We start from the raw sequence: 27,806 nt of genomic DNA on the forward strand, positions 1-27,806 counted from the left end.
GGGTGAAGTGATTTGCCCAAGGTCACACAGGGAATACAGAACATGGTTTAGTGTGTGATCCTGGGCCCCTGGGACATGGCTTCCTGGAATAAAGGAGCAATTTGCTAAGAAATCACTTTGAAAAGTAATGATAGTTTGACAATATAAAGACTCAAGGAACACTGGCAAGGGCAGGTCACCAGAGGGTGGCCAGGAGGCAGGACAGCTTTAGGGGCTAGGATGTGGAGCTCAGGTTGGTCACAGGATGCAATCTCACACCACTGAATCGATCTTATTCTCATCAGCCACAAGGTGTCCCTAAGGCTGGCTGGGGTCCAGAGTGTGGCCAGGTGGAGGCCCTAGACCATGCTTCCAATTTTGGAGCTCTGTCTTTCTGCAACTGAGATTCTATGGATCTAAATTGGGGGTGTGGAATTGGATCGGAGCTTGCAAACTTAAATGGCTGTATAGGCCAGCCCAGCTCAGGGAAGAGGGACAGGCAGGAGCAGGAGGGATTCCTGAGGCTGGGCTGCCTGTGGCAAAATGTCTGTCTGGACAGGGTAGTCTGCTACTCAACTCCATATAGGTGTGCTGCCTTCTCAAAATGGGCTCAGTGATGATAGACCTCATCATCTTTCAAAAGAAGGTCAAAATCTGGATTTTAATTCTGGAATGACAGCTGGAAGAATCAGTTTCCAGTCACTGTGCACCATGAAGTTAATGAAGGGCAGAAACACAGAATCACCTCTCTGCTTCTGTCTCTTAGGGCCTAGCCAGCTGGACTATTAATTTTGTTCCCATTCATTTAGGATGGGTAAAAAAATAAATAAATCAAATAAATGGAGTAAGCACTAATGATTTTATTTCTAAGCTCATCAAGTCCCTCAGCACACTGAGGTGCCATGTTACCAGGAAGATAATTGCAAATGAAAAACTTGGGGATAATTTCTGTTCTAATGTTCTGCGATTTTAACAGTCTCACGAATGTGTGGCGGTGTTTACAAGGGAGACCAAAGGAGAGAGGAGTTCTCAGCGCTGCTGATGTGGGGCTGCTGGAAATGTAGGCCCACCTCTTCTGCCATGCAAAAGTAGCAAGGTTTTTGTTATGTAACCCAAGCCCTGTTTTGGCATCAGCCACGTTCTTCTGGCCTTTAAATCATAGAGGGCACTTGGCTCTAGGATGCAGAGCTCAGTGCAGCAGGCTTGGTGGTTTAAAAGGCCACGTGAGTGGTGTAGGTGTCTCTGAGAGGGTCTCGGTTTTCTATAGTAAAGCTGGTTTACGGAGGGCAACGTAGAGAAGCAGAGCTGGGGAAATAAAACACCTAATGGGGTAAATGGAGAGGAAAGAGCTCTTGGATGGGAACCAGAAAACCTGAGTGTCGGCCACCCTGGACTGCTGACTAGCTCTGTGGTCCCAGGTAGGCAGGAAGAATGGGGGTCTCGAAGTCGGGTGCAGTGAAGTGTGGAAGGCCATACAGAGGAATGAAGTACCCCAGTGAGGCAAGCTGAAGAGAGCAGAGCCCGGCTGATGGGATAGTCTAATCATTTCTAGACAATTGTTGCCATCTGGAAAGGCTGGTGTGATGTTGCCAAAGCTTCTGCAGTTTTATTCAAATTCTTCCAAATGTTAAATGTTGGCTCAAAATTTCAAATGTGCTCTGCAGCCTAAACAAAACACAGCCTGCAAGCTGCCAGCCCTCAAATTCAGCATAGGATCTCTCCGAGAGTCTATTTGCTCAACTGTGTAGGATGAGGATGGCTGACTTAAGAAATCTCTGCCACCCGCCCAGCTTGGCATTGAGCCGCTTTCTCATCTCAGAACAGAGCTTCTAAGGTGGAGGGAAGGGCTGAATGGAGCAGATTCCTCAGGCTGTTTCTCACAAGAGGCAGAGCTTTCCAGCCAAGGCCAGTAGGGGCCTCCTGACCCCACAGGAGGGAGCATCCCTGGGGTCTCCTCTTCATGGGCTTTACAGGGAGTGGCCACTCTTCTGGGGGCTGCTGGCCTCACCTGATAAACACCAGCTTTCGCTGCTTGTTTTGACTGTTCTCAGCTAAAAGAACATTCAGTGCCTTTGAAGGGATGGGAAGAGGCCATGGACACCCACACACACCCCAAACCAGTTTTTCCATGAGATATGTTCATTCATTACTGGATAACTAGAAGATACAGATAAACAACAAAGATGAAAACAAAAAAATCCCACCACTTGGAGATAATCACTGCTAACATTCTGGCATAAATGTTATTTATTTCCTTTCCTTTCCTTACCATTTATTTCCCTCTTTCTTTTTTTTTTTTTTTTAAGAAAAGTTTATTTCTTAAAATAGATCTCCCAGAAGAACACGTGCTATATTATAGTTTCCTAAAGTAACTGACCCAGGACTTAGGTGGGCAGTTGGGGGCAAGTCTCCATAGGAAATGCTGCTAAAAATTCACCCTGAGAATGTCTCATTGTAGCTCCAAATTTCTATGCTTCTCTCATTCTCTTTTCTTTTTTTTCCTCATCTTTTTATTAAGTACAAGGAACTATGCAAAGCTCTTCCTAGGCAGTAAAGAGTCATCCTTAAAAAATGCTATTCTGTAAATTCTAATATTCCTCCATCATGTAGATGGGGAAACGGGCTTATACACATTAAGCAACTTGCCAATATTGCCAGCTAGTAAGTAGCAGGGCCAGGACTGGGACCCCAGGTCTTTCTGACTCTAGAATCCTTGTCCCTAGTCACTTTTTAAAACCATTCTGTCCACTTAAAAAACAAAACGTTTTTATTTTGAAATAATTACTTTTCTGTAAGTGAAAAAGCAGAATTCCTGCATATCCTTGACCCAATTTCCCTAATGCTAACATCTTATATAACCATAACATAATCATTAAATGCAGGAAATTAACATTGGTCCAATTCTAGTAACTGAATGACACACTTATTCAGATGTCACCAGATTCTCCAAGAGGCTCCTTTTTTCTGTTATGTGTTTCCATTTGGAATCTCACTTTGCTTTTAGTTGTCATATCTTCTTAATCTTTTTTTCAATCACTAACATTTTTCAGTCTTTGTCTTTTATGCTCTGATGCTTTTGGAAAGTATTGTTCGCATTTGTTTTTTTTGAATGCCATTTGATTGGGGTTTATCTGATATTTTCTCATGATCAGATTGAGAATATGCATTTCGGCAATAATATCACAGAAGATACATAACAGGGGTTAATGAATAAATATTATTACCAGTGCGTGTCCCCATTGTAAAGTTACTAATCTTCCCTTTGGAAGATTAGTAAATATCTTGAAGGAGATAGTTTGAGATGATGCAAGAATTCTGCTTCTTAGTTTTTTTTTAATTTCTGAGTAGTTTAAAAAATTGTGGCCAAATATATATAACATAAAACTTACCACTGTAACCATTGTTAAATGTATAGTTCTGTGGCATTAAGTATGTTCACATTACTGTGTAACCATCACTACCATCCATCTTCAGAACTTAATTTCCCTCAACCGTAACTCCTTACTCATTAAACGCCAATTCCCTAAGTCCTTGGTAATCACCATCCCACTTTCTTGTCTCTATGAATGTGACTGTTCTAGAGACCTCGTGATAAGAGGAACCATAAAATATTCTTCTCAAAGGTCTGCCTACTAATTTTAGCATCCTTTGGTAGATTTTGCCCACAATGGTCATGTGGCATTCTGATGGTGACTTTCTATTTCTTGCATTCCTTCTACTTATCTGCTTTTGAAAGCATTAAAGTCTTCCTTTGATTCACTTCAGGACTGGTAGATCAAGTTCATCCTAATTCTTGGAGAGGAAGAGTTAGCAGAGAGTAACTCAAATTGCTGTTTAATAGAAGGGAACAGGACTATTCCATACTTGTGCATCAGGATCAAGACACAGTTTGCAGGTCCCAGTGCAAAAATGGAAATGTGGGGCCCCGGGGATCCCTGGGTGGCTCAGCAGTTTGGCACCTGCCTTTGGCCCAGGGCGCAATCCTGGAGTCCCAGGATCAAGTCCCACGTCAGGCTCCCGGCATGGAGCCTGCTTCTCCCTCCTCCTGTGTCTCTGCCTTTCTCTCTCTCTCTCTCTCTCTCTCTCATAAATAAATAAATAAATCTTAAGGAAAAAAAATAAAGTATTAAAAAAAAAAAGGAAATGTGGGACCCTTGTTAAAAAGTTATTAAGAATTTCAAGATGGCAAGAGCAGAGCATTAAACCAAGCAGAGTCCTTCTGGGCCCTATACTACTGCACACCTATGATGCCCGCCCTTTGTGCAACCGTCTCTAACTTCTCAGGACCACCCCTATACTTGCTCACCTGTGTAGAAGCCCAAAGGACAAGCAATTGTGCCCTAGTTTTGTCCATCTCAGAGATCTCAGGGCAATCAGGAGGTAAGATCATTTCATTCTTTTTAAGTCTTTTTTTTTCTCTTGCTCTAATCAAGTTGGGAAAGAGACTCCCTGCTTCTCTTTAACTAGCTCAGTACTAGGCTAACAACACCTCAAATTAGGCTTCAAGTCTAAGGAATCCCAGACCAGAACTCTCACAGGCCCCCAGTTTCTTACCACAATGGAAGTCAGGTCCTCACTCTCAAAGCGGCTGATGGCCTGGTCCAAGGATTTATACATGGCGGCAGAGATGCGCTGGGTAATGAGTCTGTTCAAGTCAATTGATCTACCCAACAACTGCATGGAAGAGACAGAGAGAAAATTTACTTAAGGTTCTCACAGGTACATGACAACTAAATGCAATGTACTGATAGGAAATTGGATTAAAAGCATAAAGGACATTACAAGGACAAATGGGAACTCTATGCAGAAAACAGTATTGTTAAATTTCCTGAATTTGGTTATTCTATTTTGATTATGAGAGAATGTCTTCTTAGGAGATACATGTTGAGGTATCCATTGGTAAAATGTCATGACATCTGCAACTTACTCTCAAATGGCTGAGAAAAAGTAAATATATTTAAAATGTATATATTTTAATGTTACATATATGTATTTTATGTTATTTACATATTTATTTACGATTTATGTATTTATTATTTGTATACTATTTACTATATTTGCTATATTTATAGTATATATACTATATACTACTCATACATTTATATACTATTTATGTACTTTTTACATGTGTGTTTATATATTTATACACATATATGTGTATTTACATGTATATAAATACACACACATTCATATACTGCACTTTTCTAGGTGCCCAAAGATTATTCTTAACTATTTTTTAATGTATTTGCAAGAGAGAAAAATATGTATATAAGAAAGTGAAGCAACTAGTAAAAAATAGTAACATGAATATGTCTCTAGAATATATATATATATATAAATATATATATATATATGTTCATTGTGTTATTTTTTCAACTTTCCTGTAAGTTTGAAATATATAAAAATTTGAGGAAAAATATAATTCACCCAGACCGTAGGAAAAGGCTCAGCATAGGCTTGGGACCCCATGCAATGCTGACATCCTAAATTTAGCTATGAGGTCTTTCCCACATGAGTCCTGTGCCCCACTTCAGTCACCAGAGAAGGGCAGCTCCCTAGCAGGCCTCCTGTGTGCCTTTATGGGGATCAGCACAGAAGCACAAGAATCAAGGGCTGATTACAAGATGGAAAACAGAACTTACACTAATTTCCATTGGGGCACACACATGTGGGCATTATCACAGATGCTATGCAAATAACAATAAACATTTACTGAGTACCTGCTATGTGCACTGTGCTTTGCTAGTCACCCAAGGGTTATTCTTAACAATTTTACTTTTCTTCTATTTCTCTTTTGGGAGATTTTCTACCAACTAAGACCCCTGGCAGCCACCTTGTACACACATCAAGCCTTCGGTGTTGAAAGTCCTGTAGCTAATTCTGGTCACATCAGTAACTGATTGCTATAATTTCCTGAGAGGCCAGAAGAAGAGCACTGAATTCCTGCTGTTGGCAGAGGTGAAGATGTTCTTTTTTCTCTCCTAATTCTCCATTTCCCTTTGATTTCTCACAGCAGTGAAAATGTCCAGGGTAAGCCTTTCCTCTTCATTGGGGCACTTCTCAGCCATGTCCCTTCCCCTGGGTGGGTCTTGCCGACAAACACTGTGGCCCACCTACTAAACATAGAGGTCATGGCATAAAGGCTGTGCCACCACCGCTTGGCCAAAGGGGGGCTTAGGAGTTGGGCAGCTGCAGCATCTTGTATTTTGCCTGCCTGGCTCATGTTAACATTTTTAAGCATGGATATGTTTCTGAGCTCCTGGCAGCATTTATTTCCTCTCCATCTGGGGTCAAATGTGAATAGAAACCAACTCCATAGCAACAAACTGTAATTTCTAGCGTGGGTTTAGCTGACACGCTCCATTTCAAAGCATGAAGCAGCCTGCCTTCACTTATATCAGCATTTGGGCCCCACTCAAGAACAGATTTACTTATTTCTTAGCTGCAATCCTGATGGAAGGGAGTGAGCCATGGCTATGACAAGAGAACCAAGGCTTTGGTGACCACAACTCCTGAGAGATGAGCTGCAAGGGGACTGAGAAGCCCAGAACTTGAACCACAGGATGCCAACACCTCTTTATTGCCTGTAAGATTCTAAGGCTGTGCTATACCCATGTTCAGAAGGAGGGTGGAGAGTATGCAGTCCTGACTTCCAATCTCCCCACTAACTTCACGGCTACCTTCTAGCCCAATCCACCTCCCTTCTGGCTTTCTTTGCCATACCTGGACATGTCTCTGCTTCAGCAGCGTTTCGTAGCGGTTGGATGGTGGGTACGGGATGATGACTCCGTAATTCTTACATTCAGCCCTAAAGCGTTTATCCAACAAGACGCTGCAAGGGATAGAAGTTACATAAATCCAGTAAACATGACCATGGATGGTTTTTTATCTCCCAGCCATATCTATTTCAGACCACAGGATCTGCTCAGGAAGCGCTAGCTGATATATTTTGAATATAGCTGTTTTCAGCTTTTTAGCCACATAAGCTCAACATGAAGCACAATTTCTAAGTTAAAGACAAGCAACACAGAAGTTGAGCCATTTCCCTCTTTTATTCATTTACCAAAAAAGCAATTGAGTGCGTGCTTGCCATATCCCAGGGAACATTCTGGTACTGGGGACACGAAGTTCCTATCCCCATGGAACTGACTTCTAATGAAGAGAGATTGTAACTAAATAAACAAAGGAATAAAATAATTTCAGGTGAGAGAAAATAACGCACCATATTTAGGGCTTATCAGGGACACACACACCTGTACATGGTCATTTTTAATCTCAAGACACCTTCTGAGTTAGATGTATTACTATTACTTTTCACACCGAGTTACATGTTGCAGAGTAATAGTGTTCTGAAGATGATAAAACAGGATCATTTGGTGCTAGGAGGTCAGGGAAAGCCTCTCTAAAGCAATTTTGCTGGATGGGCACCTACATGCTAAAAATGTTAAGATCTGGGGGGGAAGAGTGTTTCTGGCAGAGGAAAAGAAAGCTGGTTAGGATGGATAAAGGACAGGGCATGCTGGGGAGCATGACACAAAAATGAATTTATAAAGTTAACCTAGGGGCTAGATCATGTGGGATGACATCAGCCACAGTAAAGAAGTTAGCTGTTTTCTAGATGTCACTGGCAGCCACTGCCAGTGGCTTTAGGTAGGCAAGTGACATAACATAATCTACACTTTGCAACAGAGAGAACAGCCACTAGCTCTACAGGAGCCCACCAGCCACCTGCAATGTGGTGGGTCCAAGCTGAAATGTGCTAGAAGTATAAAGTACACACTAGACTTTGAACACTTAGGAAGAAACAAGAAAACTGTCTCTTTAATAATTTTTTATATTGATTTCATGTCAAAACTGTATTTTAGATATACTGGATTATATAAAATACATGATTCAAATTCATTTCACCTGTTTTTCTTTCTTTTTAAAAATATAGCTACTAAAAAATTCAAAATGACACTTGTGGCTCACATTTGTGGTTACACTATATTCCTAATGGACAGCACTGACCTACATCATCATTCTTCCCCTCCTGTGTTTTCTTGGACTCTCTCAATATCTCTCAAACTCCCCCAGCCTCCCATATATTTGGAAACCACTGATCTTACAGGGGGTAGTATAGATTAAGGGGTATTTTTCAGATAAGAATATTCTGTAAACTAAATTATATGAAGGACCCAAGGGTTTGACAAGTCTGAGTTTGTGTAGATAGCATATTTGAAATGAAAATGATCTCAGGGGCAGCCCGGGTGGCTCAGCGGTTTGGTACCTGCCTTCAGCCCAGGGCCTGATCCTGGAGACTGGGATCAAGTCCCACGTTGGGCTCCCTGCATGGAGCCTACTTCTCCCACTGCCTGTGTCTCTGCCTTTCTCTCTCTCTGTGTCTCTCATGAATAAATAAATAAAACCTTAAAAAAAATGATCTCAGACACACTGGAGGTCCAGCTCACTGTTACAACTGCATCATATTCAACCCAGACACTTACTAAGTGACTACTTTGTGAAAGGCTATGTAATCTGTGCTTTCCCTGAAAGTACATGCTTTGTGTACTTCCCATCACCAAGAACCATTCACTTCATTTAATGCACATTCTGTGTTAACAGAAACTGGTGTGTTCTGCACGTCAACTCCTATTTGAAATATGTCAAGGCAATCTTAGCTGTCAAAAGCAAAATGAAGCAAATTCTCTTCATAGAAAGAAAAATAATTTATGACACTTAAGTCATTATTCTTGACATTATTGGTTGGTACATTTGGATTTCCAAAAGAAGGGAGATATTTATTTTGAGGTTTTTCTTGACCAGCACTGCTATGGGTTCTTGAAAGCCAGGAATTTACTAAATCAACACATACTGGCAATACCAACGAGCCTCCAATACTTAATATGTCTCTTACTGGACTTCTTCACTGCTCTCCTATGTGGCCTTTATATACTCATTCTTGCTCACCACCAATCCATTCCCCACATTTTTGTTTAGGACAGATTTTTAAGAATAAGATTTGAAACAGGTTCCCATTATACTTTTGAAATCCCAAGGTATTCTATTCCTCCTAGGTAGATGTCTACAAGCCCCATCCCCTGAGCCCTGCCTATCTCTCCAGCTTTATCATGTAACTTGCCTCCTCTTGTGGCCTGTGGACGAGGCATTTACATGTACTAATTCACATTAATTGTCTCAACTGCCCTATGGAGTAGGCATGCTGTCAATACAATACTTCTACTTCAGGGATTTTGCACAAGCAGTTCTTTTGCCTGCAATTTCCCGTCTCCTCCTTTACTTAGTTTTACTTAATCCCTATCAGCTTCAGATAAGAATGCCAACATTACTTTCTCGGGATAGCCTTTCCAGTTCCTCATCTGAAAGACTAGTTCAGGTTTAACCATCATAGATTCACGTATTCCCACGAACTTTTCCTTTGCGGGGAGCATGCAACCTCCCTTATCACTGTGCTTTCATCAGTTTTTACTAAAGTCTGTTATCCCTACTAGTCTGTAAGCTCCATGAGGTACAGCACCAAATCTGCCTATTTCCTTTCTCCTACATTTCAGCACCCAGTCCAGGCCCAGGTAATCACTCAGATTTCCTTAGGGGCTGAAGAAGAAGAGAGGTTTCACAACAGGAAACTATGTCTTACAGAGAGCAGTCTAAGAACATTTGTTCCTTACAGCCCTGGGATTCTCATACCTGCCAGCCATGGCTTTGTAGTAGGCAAAGATCTGGTCCGCCAGCTTGTAGACAAACTGGTCAAAGCACAAGTTCACCTGTGAAAGGGAAGCAGGAATGTCAGTGCTGTGCATCTAGCTTTATCACAGAAGCATAGGCAAATTGCAAGGGGCATCTGGGCTGTATTATGTGTTGTAGAGCAAGATACTTTGAATAGCAAAAAAAGAAGATTCTGTGGCTAAGTAAGTTAAGAAGTTTGGTCCCTTGCCCTCAAGGTCCTTAGTTAGGTACAGAGAAGGCAAAGTTCAAAAAGCTGTTGAGGAACTGGCCTCTGCTTAGGTCCCCTCCTTGCAGTTCCAAGGTGGGAAGGCAAGATAGATCTTCATATCCTGCAATTATTCACATCAGCCCACCCTTCCTCTTCCCTGCTAGACTTTCTCATCTTTTCCTTTCATTTTATTTGTTACTTGCTTGACAAACGAAGAAATTGATGGTCCTCGGAAATTGAAAAAGATCTTTTTTTCAAACTTTGCTTGAAAACCTTTGTCTCTTAATGAATATGGGCTCAATTTGCCATCTCTGTGTCTGTCTCATCACATCGGTGGCAGATTGTGATGCTCAGGTGAGAAGTTCATGTCTGACACAGGATCAAAACCAAACCCTCCATTGATGGCAAGAAATAGCCAAGGGTGGGACCTTAATGAGATGGGGCTGTGGTGGTAGCAGAGCACCATGTGACTTCAAAGAGAACAGAGCATAATTAGGGGACTGATCTTCTAGTCTTCCTTCACCAAATTCTCAGCTCCATAAAGCTAATTCTTTATCTGAAGAGCTTCTGTATCTCTTACTTTATACCCTAGATGTTATCTTGAACATAAAACACAGAGCTGTGTGCAGTTTTGCCCTCAACTGCAGGTAAGGCCTCTGCTCTGGACTTATGCTTCAAGGGTCCCACCAGGTCTTCTTCCAGTTGAAGAACCTGCAGGGCTAAGGTAGAGGTGCCTACTCATACCCTAAGCTCTCCTTCTAGAACCAGCCTTTACTATCCTTGTCCCAAAAGCCCAAGCCCCTTCAGACCTGTCTGTAGTTTTCCCTGGTATTGTTCCTGAATGTGGATTGCATGGCAGGTGTAAGCACCCCTAGGGTTGAGGGTTAGCTAAGGGGCCATTGTTTGTGGGCAGTGGTGGCAGACAAAGCTTGGGTATCTACACACATGCACATGAGGCTCTTTGTAGTACAGAACAAAGTCTTCAGATGGGAAGAGAAAGGGGACAGCCCATAAGCTGGGAGGGGGGTCTCAATCTGTACTGGCCCCATGCCCTCAAATGTTACCCAGGGCCTGGCTGTGTGCTTTCTTCATATTTAAGAATCTCACTTGGCCACATGACACTCTAGAATTCTTTTGCTTTCAACCTGTTGGAGAACACAACTATACAGGATCTTGTCAGAGCATGGGGTTGTCAAAGTTAAGATGCAACCAGTTCATTTGTCTCCTGGAATCTCTCTTCCCAAGTTTGAGCTCAGGAGAAGAGATCTGGGTTGGAGTCCATTAAGGTTTTCAACTCCCAAAGAAACTGGAGGGTAGAGAAAGCAAACAGTACCTCTCCTAGATTTTCTCTGAAATACATAAACTGTCAAACTAAGTTGGTGGTGGTGTTAATCCTAAAACACTCATGTCTTTCCTTTATAAACAAGAATGTTTTATATTTCTATGATATTTTTACCTAATTGGCCTCATTCTGTGTTTATATAGCCCCATGCAGTTAAGGAAGAACCCAGACTATCATTCCATTTCCCAGGAGGCAAAACTTAGAAATTTCAGTAGCCATCACTACTATTGGCCTCGTCCTTCCATGTGGCAGGATTGTACTTCCTTGCGCCTCTCCGTGAAGGTGATGCAGTCATGTGACTTGCTTTGACCAATGACATGTGTCATTTCCAGGTGGAAGTTTTGAAGTAGCAGTAACACTTCCTCCTGCCATGGCAATTAGTGAATGTTCCATGTGGGTCCTGACTCGCAGACTACATGGACCAGAGCCCACAACCAACCCATAACAGAGAAATAAACCTTTGATTTCAAGGTACTAAGAATTTGTAATTATTTGTTACTGCAGCAGAACCTAGCTTATCCTGACCATTACAGAAATAAAGCCATTGAGTGACTAATAATAAACAGCTTAATAGTTGAGATAAAGGTTACTTCAATCCTACCACTCTACCAAGTGACACTTTACACTGAGTGACCTTGGCATTATGATAACTGACCACTTTAAGTCTAAGACTAATCTGTAAAACAGATTAATAGTATATACCTCCTTAAATTGCTGTAAAGGTTATTTAAAAAGTTGTTTTAAAAGCAAATGGTGAATATATAATAACTGACAGGTGATATTGCTGTTATTATTATTAACAAAATGTTCCAACCATAAAAGATTCATTAGAATATTAATATTACCCATGCAGTTTTACCATTTGTTATCCCTTAATATATCTGAAAAAGAAAGACCATCATCTTGGTCTGGGTCCTTTTTGATGATCATGATTTGTTAAGATCACTCTCCATATAGTGAATGCTATTATAATAGCATTGTACGGGGACAGATGGTAGCTACACCTCTGGTGAGCACAGTTATGACGTACAGAATTGTAGAATCACTGTGTTGTACACCTGAAACTAATATAACATTGGGCATCAACTACACTGCAATTTTTTTTTTAAAGTCATAAAAAGAGATCATTCTCCAGAACAAGTCACTGATCCCACATTGCTATGGTCTGAATATGTGTGTCCCCCAAAATTCATATGTTGAGATCCTAACCCCCAAAAGTATTAGGCTGTGGGGCCTTTGGGAAGTGATTAGGTCATGAAAGTAGACTCTTCATGAATGCGATTAGGGCTCTTGTAAGAGAGAAACTAGGGGCTCAGTCAGTTAAACTTTTTGATTTTGGCTCAGGTCATGATCTCAGGGTCGTGGGATCAAGCCCCCGAGTCTGGCTTTTTTTTTTTTTTTTTTTCTCTCTCAAATAAAATCTTAAAAAAAAAAATTCTAAAAAGACCACAGAGAGCTCCCTCACCCCTTCCACTATGCATACAATGAAAAGTCTGTGACCCAGAAGGATGCCCTGATCTAGACATCTAGCCTCTACAACAGTATTTTTTATAAGCCAGTCTGTGGATTTTTGGTATAGCAGCCTGAATGGACTAAGACAGCCCACTTTGTGCCAAGAGCTACAGATTTAAAAAGTCCACATTGTTGGAATAAGATTATAGGAACAAAAGGAGATGCGGGTCACTTGCCTCAGCTTCAATCTCATCATACAGGAACTGCTTTTTAAACTTGGTCAGAGCATAGTAGGCGCTGTCATTGTACAGGTCCAAAGGGTAGAGGACGTACCTGAAGAGAGAAAAGCAGAGACCAGCAGCTTACTAATCAATCTGAAAGCAAGTGGATTGGGAAATATGAAGGTTTGGGTGAAAACATGAATAAGCTTGGGGTTAATATGAGGGAGCCTTCCAGCATTCTGAGGTTTCCAAATTGCCTTCGGAATGCCTTACTTTATAGTCTGCCTATAGAAATCAGAAGTCCATGATGTTAATAAATCCAAGGCCTGAAACAATTAGTCTGGGACCAAAAGAAATCAGGTGGCAGTTAAGGATATTAGCTTCCTGGTCCCCAGAGATGACTATCTTCCAAGCATAGCTGCCTGACACTGACAGAGCACAGGAAGGGCAGTTGGGCTGGTATAATCCTGAGCCTATCTGCAAGGCTGAGTCAAATCTGGTATGACCTGATCCTTGGCATGAGCGCTTTTCCTAGTGGGGCCACACTGTCTCATCTCGAAAGTTCTGGAAAGAACAGAGCTCCCTAGCAAACTGCCCTCCCTCTGCACCCTGGGAACCTCCTTGCTGACCCAATCCTGCCTCTTACTCCATCATGGAAGGTTCTTTGGTTTCCAGGATATGGTCTGTTAGAATCCAGGGCATGGACATCTCAATTGGGAACTGGATTCGCCGGCCCATGGTTAACTCCAGGAAGAATTCTCGGAACCAGAGCTGAGAGAGGTCACAACATTGCTGCAGGGCTTCTGAAAGCATTAAGGAAAGAGCAGTGGGTTATACAGAAGAAGCACCAAAAGATCTTTGTTCCTATTAACTTGGTTCTTATTGCTTTTGCTATTTCTACCACTATACTGGAGTACAGCAGGTACTCATAAATATGACCTAATCAGTAGATCCTGCTCTTTTACCTGAAGGTCAGTCTAATATCTACTTAGAAAACAGTATCTGTTAGACTCACAGTAGCAGCCCCATGGTGGAGGAGAGCAGTGACATTTTAAAGCTTTCGATGCCCCCACAATCTCCATCGTCCTCCTACAAGGCCAACCTGAAGACCCACAATCTTAGTGGAAAAAGTGTGCTTGCTATCCAAACATAGTGTCAAGCCAGCTCCCCAAGTGCCCGCTTTTCACTGCTCCTCGTCCCCTTGTACATAGTAATTCTGGTTTTTATCCACTTAGAAGCCTTGAGGGGCCCTGGTCTGTGCTCTAATGGAGATGTCTGGATTCGTTAAGGTTACTGTTCTAGTACCAACAAATGCATTACCACTCCTGGGTCTCTGGAGGCTGCTGTCCTTCCCCCTGCCCTGTCCCACCTGCAGAGGTGTCCTGCTAATGGGAGAACAGGACTGGGGGACACGGCTTGGGGTCCAGCTTGGAAGCCTCCTTTGCAATGAGCAACAAGACTAATCAGCACAGAGCTGCTGCTTAAAAGCTAAGGCTTAAGATGCCTGGTTGCATCTGTGGGTATGTTGCTGGATTTAATCCCCTTTACTAAGGACTTCATGACAAATAAACCACAAATGTCTACCAGACAAATTTAGCTGAGTCAGAATAGCTGAACTGAGCCTGGCCTTTCCAAGCCCACCAGAAAGTGTGCATTTTTTACCTCGGTGGCGAAACGTGCCCTTCTGGTCGATGACCACATTTCTTTGCAACTTTTGGTCCAACAGCCTTAGTGGGTCTGGGACCTGCCCCCACCCAACCGTCCTCTCCCCACTGCCTGGATAGCGTCACTCACCACTGATATTGAGCAGGTGTGTGAAGAAGAAGGACTGTTTGTGGAAGTCCTCTATGGCGAGGACGATGGGTCCATCAAGGCTGCTCCTCAATGTCTTCTTGGAGCCACTCTTGTCTGCGATGAGCGATTCAAGCATGGTCCGCACCATGTACAGCTTGAAAGAGAAAGTAGGAGGAGAAGGTCAGGGGCTGGCCCTCTATCCTGGGGTAAAGGTTTCTTTGTGCTGTGTTTATATTTTTCTTTTTTTCTGCAGATGTCTGCTCTTAAAAAGCCCTTCTTAAGGAAGCACCAGTTTAGGGTTGGAGAAGTGAATTTCGAACGTAAACCTTCATGAGGGAGAGTGGCCTGCCCAGAAAGGACATTCTGCCCAGGGCCTGTGGCATCCCTGGGTAGGAGGACCTGATGTAATAACAAGTCATTCAAGGCCCAAGTTTTTGCTGGCTCTGCTTGGCCAAGGGCGTGGGCATCAGAGGAGAACCTCAGTTCACATCACTCTGGAGTCACTCTCTGCTTTACTGGTTGGCTATGGTGGCACCCTGGACTTGTGTCTATGGCCAGGCGCTGCTACTGTCTTGCTGTGTGACCTTGGGCAACAAAGTCCCACTCTGGGCCTCAGTTTTCTTATCTGCTAATACGAGGGGGTTGCACCAGATGCTTTCTCAAGCCAGTCCCTTTCAGCTCTAGCATTTTGAGGAATTGCGAAATGCGGTTTGATCAGAGCAAGCCCCCCGCCCAGCCACCTCAAGCTTCAGACCCTTAGCACTTGGAATCCATTACCAAGGGATGGCGCCCTCTGGTGGCGCCAGCTGCATTGCACAGCCTACCGAAATCCTGGGTGGTAAGCGGGTGAAGATGGGTACTTACACAGGAGGTCTACTAGACAATCAACTCCCGCTTACAGAGGGCCTTAAGTGCAAAGGGTGCAAGTGCTAATCTAGATCTTTCCACATCATATGTCTTTGAATCTTAGGGCTGGAAGGGGCCTTGAGGAGCCAGGCTAGTCCATTCCTGCTGCCTCCTGGAGAAGTGTACCCCAACCAACCCAGCCAGGCGGTGTTATACCAGGGATCGGCAGCCTCTTCGGCCCTGTGTGCCACCAGTGGGGTGAAACAAAGCCCGCGGGGACCACTGGCAGGCCTAAGACATAGATAGGAGAAAAGAGGAGGGAATGGGAGGGCAGGAGAGACAGGGAAGAGGGAGAGAGAGAAGAGAGAGAGAGAAAGAGAAAAGCAAGAGGTATTGTATATGGTGGGAAAGCCGCCGCGACTGCTAGGGGCCACTTGCCGACCACCTCTCAGAAGCTCCAACCTCCCTCTGCCACCACGTCTGCTCTGGATCTCCTCCAGGACCATACCCACCATGCGCCTGGCACCTGGCCGGGCAGCGCAGCCACAGAGAGGAGGGGCACACCGCCCCTACCGCAGCATTTCCCTTGATGGTCAAAGAGCTACCATGGTGGCTGATTTATGGGACAGTCCACCCACTGCAACCCCATCGGTGGGCAGGCCTGATCATCCTTAAGAACTGAGAAGCACTGTTCTGATGATGGCCCTTGGAGCCACCAGGATTCTAATGATGGCCCTTGGAGCCATCCTTCCAGGAAAGGATTTATCAAGTACAATCCATGTGGTATTGACTTGATTTGTATCAAATTCTATTTGAAAATCCATTTTGTTGGTAAGAGGGGGACCTCCTCTCCCACCTATGTCTATTGACTGGAGCATTTAAGTCATCAGATCAGTCAGCATCCCAGCTATGCTAGAAGCCCCTGTCCACTGTGCTCTGCAGGCCCTAACAGAGCCCTGGGGCGGGAGTCAGGAGACCTGGGTTCTTGTCCCACCTCCACCTGTGACTCACCTTGTGACTTAGACAAGTCACTTCCCCTCTCTGGACCTCAGTTTCCCCATCTGTAAAGCAGGGAGGGCACTGGGACTAGCTTGTCTCTAAGGGCTCTTCTGGCTCCATTAGAGAGTCTACTCAATGCATTTGTACCACCTCACGTAATTGGAGGCTGACTTGTGGTCATGCTCCCCTCTCAGACCACCTGTATAGATACTCTTTCCACTCCTCTTGTCTCCTTCTCTCTCTCCCTCTCTGCCTGTTTGGCCCTTCCCCTCAGCTTCCTTTCTAGTATCTTTCCTGCCTTGTCTGTGTCTCACTCACTTGAGTCTTGGGGCTTCCAGAAACACCTGAAAGCCCTGCTTAGCCCCTCCAGGGTATTCTAGGCTGGAAAGGTTCTTGACATTATACAGAAGTGTTTGTAGAAGCTTCCTTGGGATTTCCAAGACCAGCAAGATCAGTGCAAACTGGCCCACGGGCTGTGAAGCCAAGGGAAGTGACAGTGATGCTGCTGAGAACCCATCCTACCCCATCCCTCCTCCCCGTCCCCTGCCCAGACACAGACACAGACACATAGAAGGGGTAGGGGTGGGCCTCGGATGGCTCATCTCAGATGGTTCACATTCAGGACTGCAGAGCTGAGTCAGGCTGGAAGGTCATGTCAAGGGGGAGTTCCTGTAAGACCCCTGAAAGTTCGATAGACTCTCATGCTTTTTTCCAATACTTCAAAAAGCCTACCAGGAACTGCTTATCCTTAAGTTAGTGGCAAGGATTCAACCAAGATGCCCAGATTCTTTTTCTTTCTTCTTCTTTTTTTTTTTTTTTTGGAATTTAATGACTACTTTGGATAAATCACAGGTGACGTCTTGTTCAGAAGCTTTGGTTAGCAACTCTGAATCTCTCTGATTACTAGACTTTCTCTAAGGGGTCAAGGGTTTTTGATACTTGTGCATTTGAGGAGTTAATAATAATAATATTTTGTCAGTACCATGATCTCATTCAAAATTTTCACTTAATGGAGAAGATAATCAGAGTACAGAGAGATCAAGGTGCTTACCCAAGATCACACAGCACATCAGAGGCAGAACTTGTGAATTCCCAAGCTAGGACGTGCAGGGGAAGGGGCCAGGGTTCACTAAAGGGGGACAGGATAGATGCATATAGATTTGACTTTAAACTCTTCCTATACTTTGGAACCTATTCTTCACAGGGCCAGGAGATAGCCAGTCCTGGTATTACCCCCATTTGCCAGATTAGACAACTGAGGCACAAAGAGACTGTGTAACGTGCCCGAGGTCACACAGGTTTCTAGGACTAGAATCCAGGTCTCCTGAATCTTAAGCTGGTAGTCCTCCCTCCTGTATTAAAACAAGATGGCAGAGTAAGACTAGTGCAGCTGCTGGACCCTGCCCCTCCTGCCTGAGGACCCCCAGCCCCATGGCCCCATGGTCCAGCCAGGATGAACTACCGTGGCCTGGCTGGCCTCTAGGTCAACCGAGCTGGCCTGTGCCCGGAACCACTTACCTGTGTGCTGGAGGGCCCCACAGCACGCCGGGGCACCTTGATGTCAAATCCACCCTTGGGATCCTTCTCCCCTCTCAAGCATGGGTCATTGGGGGGCTCTCGGCCCCCCTCCCAGTCACAGATGGTTTTTCGAATTGCCTGCAGGACACTGGGAAGGAAGAATTGATACTCAGACCAGGTTTTACCATTGGAAGGAGGCCCTGCAACTCCATTTCTAGAGTCCGTGAGGGCCCAGGACACCTTGTCTTAGAATTCCTGGGTGCTGGGGAAGTATGCCCATTCCTGGCCCCACCCCCAAGAGGTGCCGGCTTCCCAGGCTTGAGCCATGGTCCAGAAGTCTAACTTTCAACAAGTGCCACAGGCAATGCTGATGCCCACTGGCTAGTTTCCTTTCTCATTATAGGGGAGTTTCAGGAGTCCAATTACATCTCTGTATGTTTGAAGTTTCAATAATAGCTTCTATTTGTTGTATACTTGCTGTGTATCCATGCTGCTGTGTGCTTAGATCTACACACTGATTATCTCACCTTATCATCCTACCCGCCAATAAATGAAGTAAGTACCATTATATTCCACATTTTACAGAGGAGGAAAACTGAGGTTCAGAGAAAGTAAGTTACTTGGTCAAGTACACAAAGCTAGTAGGTGGATACAGGCTTCCAACTCTTCCAGACTGGGGCTTAATTCATTTCAAATGCCAATCTACTAAGACAGCCTCCTAGAACTTGCTAGCAGAGTCTGTGTGTGTGCAGAGGCTGCGCTGGAAGCTGACTGAGCCAGGAACTTCCCCTGTGGTGTGCACTTAGCACCCTTGATTTTTTTATGTGACCCCTGGAAAGGGCCATCTGAAGACCCACCTGATAAGGACGTTCTTCTTCTTCCGCACTGCCTGTCTCAGGGGCTCACGCAAGGTCACCTGGGCAAAATCCTGCAGGGCTGCGTAGATGGTGTTCCTGATGGCCTGGTTGAAGACGCTCTCCATCCTGCCCATGAGTACCTGCAGGCCCTTGATCATGGCGATCACCTGACCAGGCACAGATGAAGGTCAGGCTCACCAGGCTTCAGCTTACCTATCCATCTAGTACCCTTCACCGCATTGCAGAGAGGGTGCTCTGTGAGATGCCCAGAAGCAAAAGGCCAGTGCTACTCAAAGTGCCAGTTCACTGCTAGGTAAGAAACATGTGCCAGGATGGAAATCAGCACTCTGCCTTCTTCATCAAGAAGAGTCCTGCTATAAGGCAAAGATATTAGCTACACTGAACAGTGGGCTTCATGACACAGCCAATTTTCATTCTGGCACGGTTTCCTATCTTGTTGCTGATTGATATCACACAGCAGCCAGTCCATGGAGCACATTTCATAGATCACTCTGACATTGAGAGGCCTCTCCATATACCACACACCCACAGACTGTATCAAATAGAACTTTTTTACTATAAAATTTTCTATAGAAGTATAGGTTCCATAGTGTGGGAGGAGTTTAAAGTCAAATCTATATGCAGCTACCCTGTCTTCCTTTAGTGAACGCTGACCCCTTCCCTTGCAGTGACGTCCTCGAATTTTTACAATCTTTGCTTTTGAAATAATTTGGTCATTTGCTGTTTAAGTCCCTAGAACTTTTTCCTAATGATGTAAAATCTCTGTAGAAGTCTTGGGTGAGGGAAAGCCTCTGCCCTTCCTTTTTCTGCTTCCTAGGCTACAGAGATGGGAGACAGGCATTTGTAGTGAGTGTATCCTGGCCTGCCTTGGAGCTCTCCTTTGAGATCTGTCTGCCTATAGGGACAGATCCCCTTCTGGGTTCCTTACTCCTCCTTGCAATCACCATTCCTTCTCTATCCTGAGGAACAAAGGCATGTATGTATCATTTGTTTCCCAGTAGGTAAATTTAATGGGATGGAGAAGGAATAAGAAGCTTTGGGTGGCCTTGGGTGGAAGTCACATCCCTAGTTTAGCTCACCTGTGACAAGCCTGATCCTTTGGCCCCTATCAGCCACGAGTGCTAATATTGGGAGTGATTCCGAATTCTGAGGGGACAGCACAATGCCACAGCAGCCTCCTGACAACCACACTTATCACACCCAACGTGATGTGCTAGACTTCTACCTCTGCATTAGACTCTAGGTGCTGAAGGGGTGAGGCCCAGCAATGTGCACACCCTAGGCCTACAGCCTGGGCCTGGAGTGGGCCGTCAGAACATTTTTGTTGAAAAGGAATGAATAAAGTAATGAATGAGTTTAGATGCTAAGATTTTGTCTTCCTCTAAACCTTAAAGGAATAAATAGAACATCTGAGGTTTGGGGAAACGGTGAGAACAGTTCGGGAGGTAAGGATTATATATATACCATAAGCATAGTGGTTCTGCTGGAGAGAAGCTTTAGTATAAAGAAATAATGGGACAGAAGTCTTAAGGGAACATCACATCATGAAAACATCTAGGCTCCTGGCTAGAGATGTAACTAGGAAATAATGAGACAAAGGAAGAAACAGATAATGGAGAGGTTTTAGAATAATTCCAAACACAGCAGAGTATGCAGATCTGTTACACCTATAGGGAAATCTTTGCAACTTTGGGCTAGGCAGAGATTTCTTAGATAGAATACAAAAATCACAAACCAGAAAATAATTGGTAAGTTGAACTTTATCAAAATTAAAAACAGTCGTTCTCCAAAAAAGGTACCCCTAGAAAAATGAAAAGGCAAAGTCAACAAATACAAAAAATATTTACAACATATATATGCTAGGGGCTTGTAACTACAATATATAAAAATTCTCACAATTCAATAATAAGACAGAAACCCAATTTAAAAAATGGGCAAAAGATTTCAGAAGACAACATTTCAGAATGGAAGATATATGAATGGCCAATAAGCACATGAAAAGATGCTCAGTATCAGTAGTCTTTAGGGAAATGCAAATTAAAACCTCAATGAGATTTCACTAAATAGTCATTAGCATGACTAAAATTAAGAAAATTGGCAAAAGCAAATCGTAGCACAATTTCACAATGAGGGTGTGGAACAATGGAACTCTCATCTACCATTGGTGGGAATATATAAGGGTACATCCACATCGGAAAACCATTTGGCAGTTCCTTAAAAAGTTAAGTATTAACCTACAATGTGACCATTGCAAGAGAAATAAAAACCTTTATCTATACAAAGACTTATACTCAAATCTTTAAAGCAACTTTATTCATACTGGCTCAAAGCTAGAAACAGCCCAAAATTTATCAATAGTTGAATGGGTATACAAATTATAGTATATATCCATACAATGGAATTATACTCAACAATACAAAGAAACAAACTATTGATACATAAAACAATGTGGATAAAACTCAAAATTATGATGGTGACTGAAAGAAGCCAAACACACACACAAAAAATGCAAACTATACAAAACAATAGGAAATACAAATAGATCTATGGTGACAAAAAAAAAGATATGTATCTATATCTATATCTATATCTATATCTATATCTATATCTATATCTATATCAGGCCCGTGGATGGTTGGAGGATAGATAGTAAATGGTACAAAGTCTTTAAGGGGAGGTGGAAATGTTCTGCATCTTTTTTTTTTTTAAAGGGGATGTATTGTGAATTTGTGTGTCATCCTTGTGGGACGTCCAGGCTAACCTCTGTACTGTTTCAATTTTAGTCTATGTGTTGCCAAAGGGAAAACAAAATGTTCTGTATCTTTGTGGTTTCATAGGTGTGTATATAACAGTGAAACTTTACATGCAACTTTAAGTGGATACAGTTTATTGAATATAAATTATACCTCAAGAAAGATGATAAAAACACTATACTATCCTCATGAATGAATGTATGGCATGCATGACCCAAGAATAGAGTCTTATAAAAGGAACATTTAGAGAACAAGATGGAGATTCTGGACATTAAAAATATAATAGGGACAACAAAAAATACTAAGAGTAGGAAGTTGAACTTCAGGATATATCCCATAAGACAGAACAAAAATGAGTGATGGACAAAACAGAAAAGATAAAAACATGAGACACTAAATCTGGGGGATCCAACATCTGATAACTCCTCTCATCTTGGTTTCCACCTGTCATTCTTTGATCACTCATTAGCCTGGGCATTTTTCTTATCTCTTTTAGCCATTTGTCTGTCCTTGTTTCTGCTGTTGGCTTCCTTTTTCCCACTTTTCTAGTAGAGTAAATGCTTCCCCTTTGGATTCTTAGGAACAGAGTGAGTTTCTAATCATTTTTGAATGGTAACTTTATTTTTTAAGATTTATTTATTTTAGAGAGAGAGAGCATAAAGGGAGAGGCAGAGGGAAAGGGAGAGAGAATTTCAAGCAGACTGCGCTGAGCGCAGAACCCAATATGGGGTTCGATCCCATGACCCAGAGATCATGACCTAAGTAGAAATCAAGAGTCGGTTGGGTCACTTAAGTGACTGTGACACTCAGGTGCTCCTGAATGGCAACTTTTGACAAAGATTAAATCAGGCAGGGGGAGAACAGGGAAGTGTATGCATACAAGGATCATGGCTGCCATCTTGCTCAGAAGCATTGTTGGAATCACAAGGATCAACACCAGTAGCAGCCTGGGATGGGATGGTAAGGAGTGGGGGGGGGGGTGGAGGGGTTGAGGAATGGAGGGAGTCAGTACCCACCTCGACGAAGGCAAACTTCTCTTCACTAGTGTAGTTGTAGCGCGTGGCTCTCTCATACTCTTCTGCAGTACCAGGGCAGTCCTTGTTGCAGAACTTGTCTGTGGGATGGACCAGCTTCCAAGAGTACTAGCGAGGGGGGGGAAAACCCAAATGTCCATCAGCAGATGAGAGGCAAAAGCTAACATGGCGTGACCTTGTGTGTTGGGGGGTACTCCTCAGTTATAAAAGGGAATGAAGTTCTGATTCAGGCTATAACATGGATCATGGTTCTTGAAGGCATGAAGTAAAGAAGTCAGACACAAATAACTACATATGATATGATTCTACTTAAGGGAAACATCCAGAACAGGGAAATTATAGAGACAGAAGACAGATTGCTTAGGGCTGTGGGGATAGGGAATGGGGGGGTGATGGCACAGGGTTTCTTTTGGAACTGATAAAACCATTCTAAATTTGACTGTCGTTGTACAATTCTGCGAATATGCTAAAAACCAACAAATCTGCATTTTAAATGAGTGAATGGTATAGTGTGAAAATTATCTCAGTAAGGCTGTTAAAGGAAGAGTGCTGGGGAGAGGCAGAGGCAGACAAGAGTTCGCGTGAATGGAGGTCAGGCTGGAGAGGTCTGGGGAGGGGGAGGCCCTCTGCCTTCATGACACCTACCACCTCCATGACGTGCGCGCTCCACTTGGATAAAAGCTGCAGGCCCCGCAGGGCCAGGTCGAAGAGCTCACGGTACTCCTCGTCTGACTTCTGGCTGTCCAGCCCGGAGCCAGTCACCACCTGGGGAACATGAGCTGTCACCCTCACCATGTACGTGCCTGGCACTTTTAGATGCTATCTGAATCCTCCACGAAGAATACAAAAGAGGTGCTAAAATTATATCCTCTTTGATAGATAAACCGAGGTTCAGACAAGTTCTTGGTTGAAGGCCACATGGGTCGTAAATGGTTGAGGGTTTAAACTCAGGTGGTGTGATACCATAGCCCCACTCACAACTACCCCAGCTATACTGCAGAGCTGTGGCTTTCAAATTTTTAAATTGCAAATTATAGCTGTAGGACACACAACAAATTAACTCAGGAACACATACCTGTATATATATATATATATATATATATGAACCAACATTTTTTCATGAAGTAACTTTACTCATAATTTCTCTGATTGTCTATTCTATCTCATACAAAAATGCTAATCATAAGCCACTATATTAATTTCACAACTCATTAATTAGATGTCTCACCAATTGAAAAGTGCTGAAGATAAACACCTACTTGAATGTGTATTATTCCATAAGGCAATATGGATGTATGCAAGTGCATATGCATAGATATGCATGCAATATGTATGCATACATATGCATACATACATATACATGCACGCATATGCGCATATATGTTTGCGTGCATACATGTATGTACCTGCATATATGTATATACATATCGAGTCAGCCCTCATTATTTGTGGGTTCTGGTACTGTGAATTTGCCTACTCACTAAAATCTATTTGTAACCTTCAAGTCAATACTTCCAGTACCTTCACTGGTCATTCACAGGTACGTGCTGAGTGGTGAAAAATCTGAGTCCTGTCCCAGCTGAGGTTGAATATGATGACCCTCTGCCTTCTTGTTTCAGTAATCAGCTGTATACATGTCCTTTTCATGGTTTATTTAATGCCTCGTTTTCCACATTTTTGAACTTTTTACTGGTGATTTCACTATTTAAAGTGGCCCCAAGTGTAGTGCTCAAGTTCTGTCTAGTGATGCTAACTGCAAGAAGGCTATGACATGCCTTAGGGAAAAAGCACAGGTTTTAGATAAGCTTTGTTTGGATGTTAAATTATAGTGCTGTTGCATGTGAGTTAATGTCAACGAATTAACAATATATATTATAAACATACATTACATAAGGGGACTTTAAATAGAAATACACAGAAAACGAGGTTATACATTGATCAGCATATGAAAATATTGTGACCAAAGGTTCAAAGGAACTGAACTCTGTACTTCCTCTAGGAGCAATAGTTCAGCATTTGTTGATCTAGTGTTCGTGCCCACTTTATAGAATATAATTTCTGTGAATAATGAGAATTATCTGTGTATACACATGTATAACATGTATAACTTAAAAAAAAAACAAAACTTTAAGCCAAATTCATTGTTAGGTCACACCAAAACTTGACAAAGATGAAGGAGGCCCCAGCGCTCAAATTATTCCCATAGCTTTATTTGATTGTCACATATGGTCAAGAAAACCAAAGGTTTGGGCTTGACCTTGGTCTATGTCTTCTAGGAGACCTCCTAAGGATATGGGCCGCCTGTCTAATGACCACACCATGTGCACCTGTCTGTCCTCATTTCAAATATGCTGCCCTTTGATCAAAGACATTTTCTGAGTTTGGGTTTGGAAAGCATATGCATTATCACCGCCAGCCACATGATGGAACCAGTGAGCAAACGTAGGATAGTGCAGAGTCATCCAGGTTGGAATCCAGAGACCTATGTTTATCAAACCAATATGTAAATTTATTAGAAGGGTATATATGGGAAGAGTCCAGGAGGATATAGAAACCGAAGTATTAATCACAGTTGGTGCTGGTTGGTACAATTTTACATGATTGACTTCTCTTCTTCGTATATTTGTATTTTTTCTGAGGTTTATGCATTTGCTATATTTCCATATTAAAAAAAAGGAAAAGAAAAATTTGACACCAGTAAAAATGTAATTGGTGAGATTGCAAGAGATTTTATGGTCTTCTGTCCCTAATTGCATTTTCTGATGTGTTATAAGGATAATTTATTATTGTGTAGTTTTAAAATATTTAGTAAGTGCTTTGAGCATGACTGTTCAGAACTGTTTCTCTTGCCATCCAGGGTCAAAATGGCTGGGATTGTGTGCAGATCAACCATTACTGGGCCACCATTATCTGCTGGGCAAGATGCATTTTCCATGCATCCTACTGTTTAATCTTCTCAATGAACCTTTCCAGATACTATTACCCCCATTTTACAGATGAGGAAACTGAGGCACAGAGATTATGAATAACTTGTGAAGGTCAGTGGCAAAACCAGAATCAAATCCAGTTCTGTCTGACTCTCTTGGCCAGTCTGACCTCTTGCCTCCGATATGTACTGCCTCACTCCTGCTCTCCATTATCCCTGTGATCATTTCCTTCCTGGCTAGTCCTTGTCCCTTCACACCCTGAACCCCCCAGGCCTCCATCCTAGCAGCCAGAGCTAGCTTACCTCACTGTTGCTGTAGCGAGCGAGTTCGGAAATGAAGCGGATGTGGTCATCCCGGATCTGAACCATCTGCTCGCAGATGTTGTACTGGGGGCTGATGCTGCTCTGGGTACAGGTCCACCTGGGCAGAAAATCACAGTGTTGGAGCAGGTCCTGGTCTTATATACCTCAGCAGGATAGGCTCCTTCCACTCACTAGTTGCTCTTGGCGATCAGCCAAATGTGGCTGGCTCCCCTGGGTAGACCCAAGAGGTGTCACAGCCACCAGCTAGAGAGCCTGCCACAGGCCGACTGCAATTGTCTTTTTCCTCCTCTGAGACCCAATCACAGGCTTTTCCGGATACCTTATGTCCATGGTACTTACCAGTTCTATGAGCGAAGAGCCTCTCTAGGGCTACAAAGAGCTGAAAACCGAGTGAAGAAAAGGCAAGGTGGGTGACCTCCCCAAACATGCCTACTGACTGTCAGCATTGGTGGCATCCTGTGGTTGAAACCGGCTTTGGTAGGGCTGCTGGGGTGGGACCCGGGAAACTTACAGGGATCGTGCCTCTTTGTCAACAGTGATCTGGCAATGTGAGAGGACTCCATGGCAAGGGATGTGTTCTGAGAGGTACTGCTGGCAGGCTTTTCCTCTCTGTCCCTCCCTCTCTCTTTTGCCACTCCCTTCTCATTCCCCTTGCCTCTCTCCTTTCTCCTCAACTCTTTGGAAAAAGATCATTGGGAAAACCATCCTGAAATGGAGAGTAAATCAAGGAATGAAAGTCTTCACTCTCCTTCCCCAAGAGAAAGAAGACTGCCCCCTTCACCCTCTTCTGTCATCTGGTGCTGGGTGACCCCAGGGACAGACTAAGCATTAGAACCAAACAAGGTGGATAAATATTTTGGGAAAAATTTCATATCTCAAAAGGATCTCCTTGAAGTGGCTCTCATAAGAATGCTTAGATTGGTGATAAATTTCTTCATGCTTTTACTGTGGCATGACTCATATTTTGGGTTACTTGTGCAGGGGGGACACAATCACTCAAACTCCTGACACCCCACCGTGGCCACATCACCACTCCCAACCAACTTTAGATGGTCAAGGATGTACGCAGGAAATGTAAGGAAAGGAGTTCAGCATTCTCAGTTCCATGCTTTCCCTAGAGAACCTCCTCACATGCCAGCAGCCAGCAGGTTATGAAAAGACTAAATCAGCTTCCTTGGTGAGGCTCCCTTACAGGGTCTCAAGGCTGGTGGGGCTCGAGGACACTCCATTCACATATTCTTAAGGTACTAACCCTCACTTTTGACTAAAGGACAGTCAGCCACTCTCTGTTTCGAAAGGTCATATTCATTCAGCTTTGGGGAAGATGCAGACAGAAGGAACTTTATTAACAACCCCAGATATCAAAGGAGTGGCCAAGGCTGCACCTAGATGTCACCCACCTGCCATAAGTCACTGACACCCCAGATCCTAGCACAAGTTACCTAGAACGGTGGTTTATAAAACAATCTAAGGCGAGGCTATCGACCCACTTTGCAGGTAGAACCACCAGGCCATATACTCAATGACATACTTACTGCATAGACATAAATCTGAGGAAAGAAGCAAGGTGATGAAGGATGCCATCTTGCTCCACCCGACCATGGAGGGCCAGCCAGTCCTCCCCCTTCTTGAGGGAAGGTGGGCTCCTGCCATCCCATTGTGGGCAGCATGGGTCAGCGCTGGGACGGAGAAGGGGCAGGGCTGTGCTCTGAACACTTTTGAACCCTGGCAGCAAAGGGCAGATACAAAAGAGCTCAGAGCACCCTCTGCTGTTCCCTTCTGGCCGGCTGGGTGCCAGTGTTGTGA

At 43.5% G+C, this 27,806-nt stretch overlaps 1 protein-coding gene across 5 annotated transcripts in view; it reads right to left on the reverse strand.

The window, feature by feature from the left end:
- The window catches only part of CYFIP2 (cytoplasmic FMR1 interacting protein 2), a 123,733-nt gene that overhangs the window by 56,828 nt on the left and 39,099 nt on the right, over positions 1–27,806 (reverse strand). For 4 of the 5 annotated variants that reach the window (XM_077895721.1, XM_077895722.1, XM_077895724.1 and 1 more), the window contains 12 exons: positions 25,980–26,097; positions 23,396–23,515; positions 22,733–22,858; positions 18,943–19,109; positions 18,086–18,233; positions 15,785–15,859; positions 14,723–14,876; positions 13,575–13,731; positions 12,944–13,040; positions 9,667–9,743; positions 6,703–6,811; positions 4,534–4,653 (listed from right to left, as the gene is read on the reverse strand). In XM_077895721.1, the coding sequence (XP_077751847.1) occupies positions 4,534–4,653; positions 6,703–6,811; positions 9,667–9,743; positions 12,944–13,040; positions 13,575–13,731; positions 14,723–14,876; positions 15,785–15,859; positions 18,086–18,233; positions 18,943–19,109; positions 22,733–22,858; positions 23,396–23,515; positions 25,980–26,097 (1,468 nt within the window). The remainder of the gene's footprint in view (positions 1–4,533; positions 4,654–6,702; positions 6,812–9,666; positions 9,744–12,943; positions 13,041–13,574; positions 13,732–14,722; positions 14,877–15,784; positions 15,860–18,085; positions 18,234–18,942; positions 19,110–22,732; positions 22,859–23,395; positions 23,516–25,979; positions 26,098–27,806) is intronic. The other variant, XM_077895723.1, reaches the window with a different exon arrangement.

This window comes from Canis aureus, chromosome 4 (genome assembly GCF_053574225.1).
Source record: "Canis aureus isolate CA01 chromosome 4, VMU_Caureus_v.1.0, whole genome shotgun sequence".
In the NCBI taxonomy this organism is placed as follows: Eukaryota; Metazoa; Chordata; class Mammalia; order Carnivora; family Canidae; genus Canis; species Canis aureus.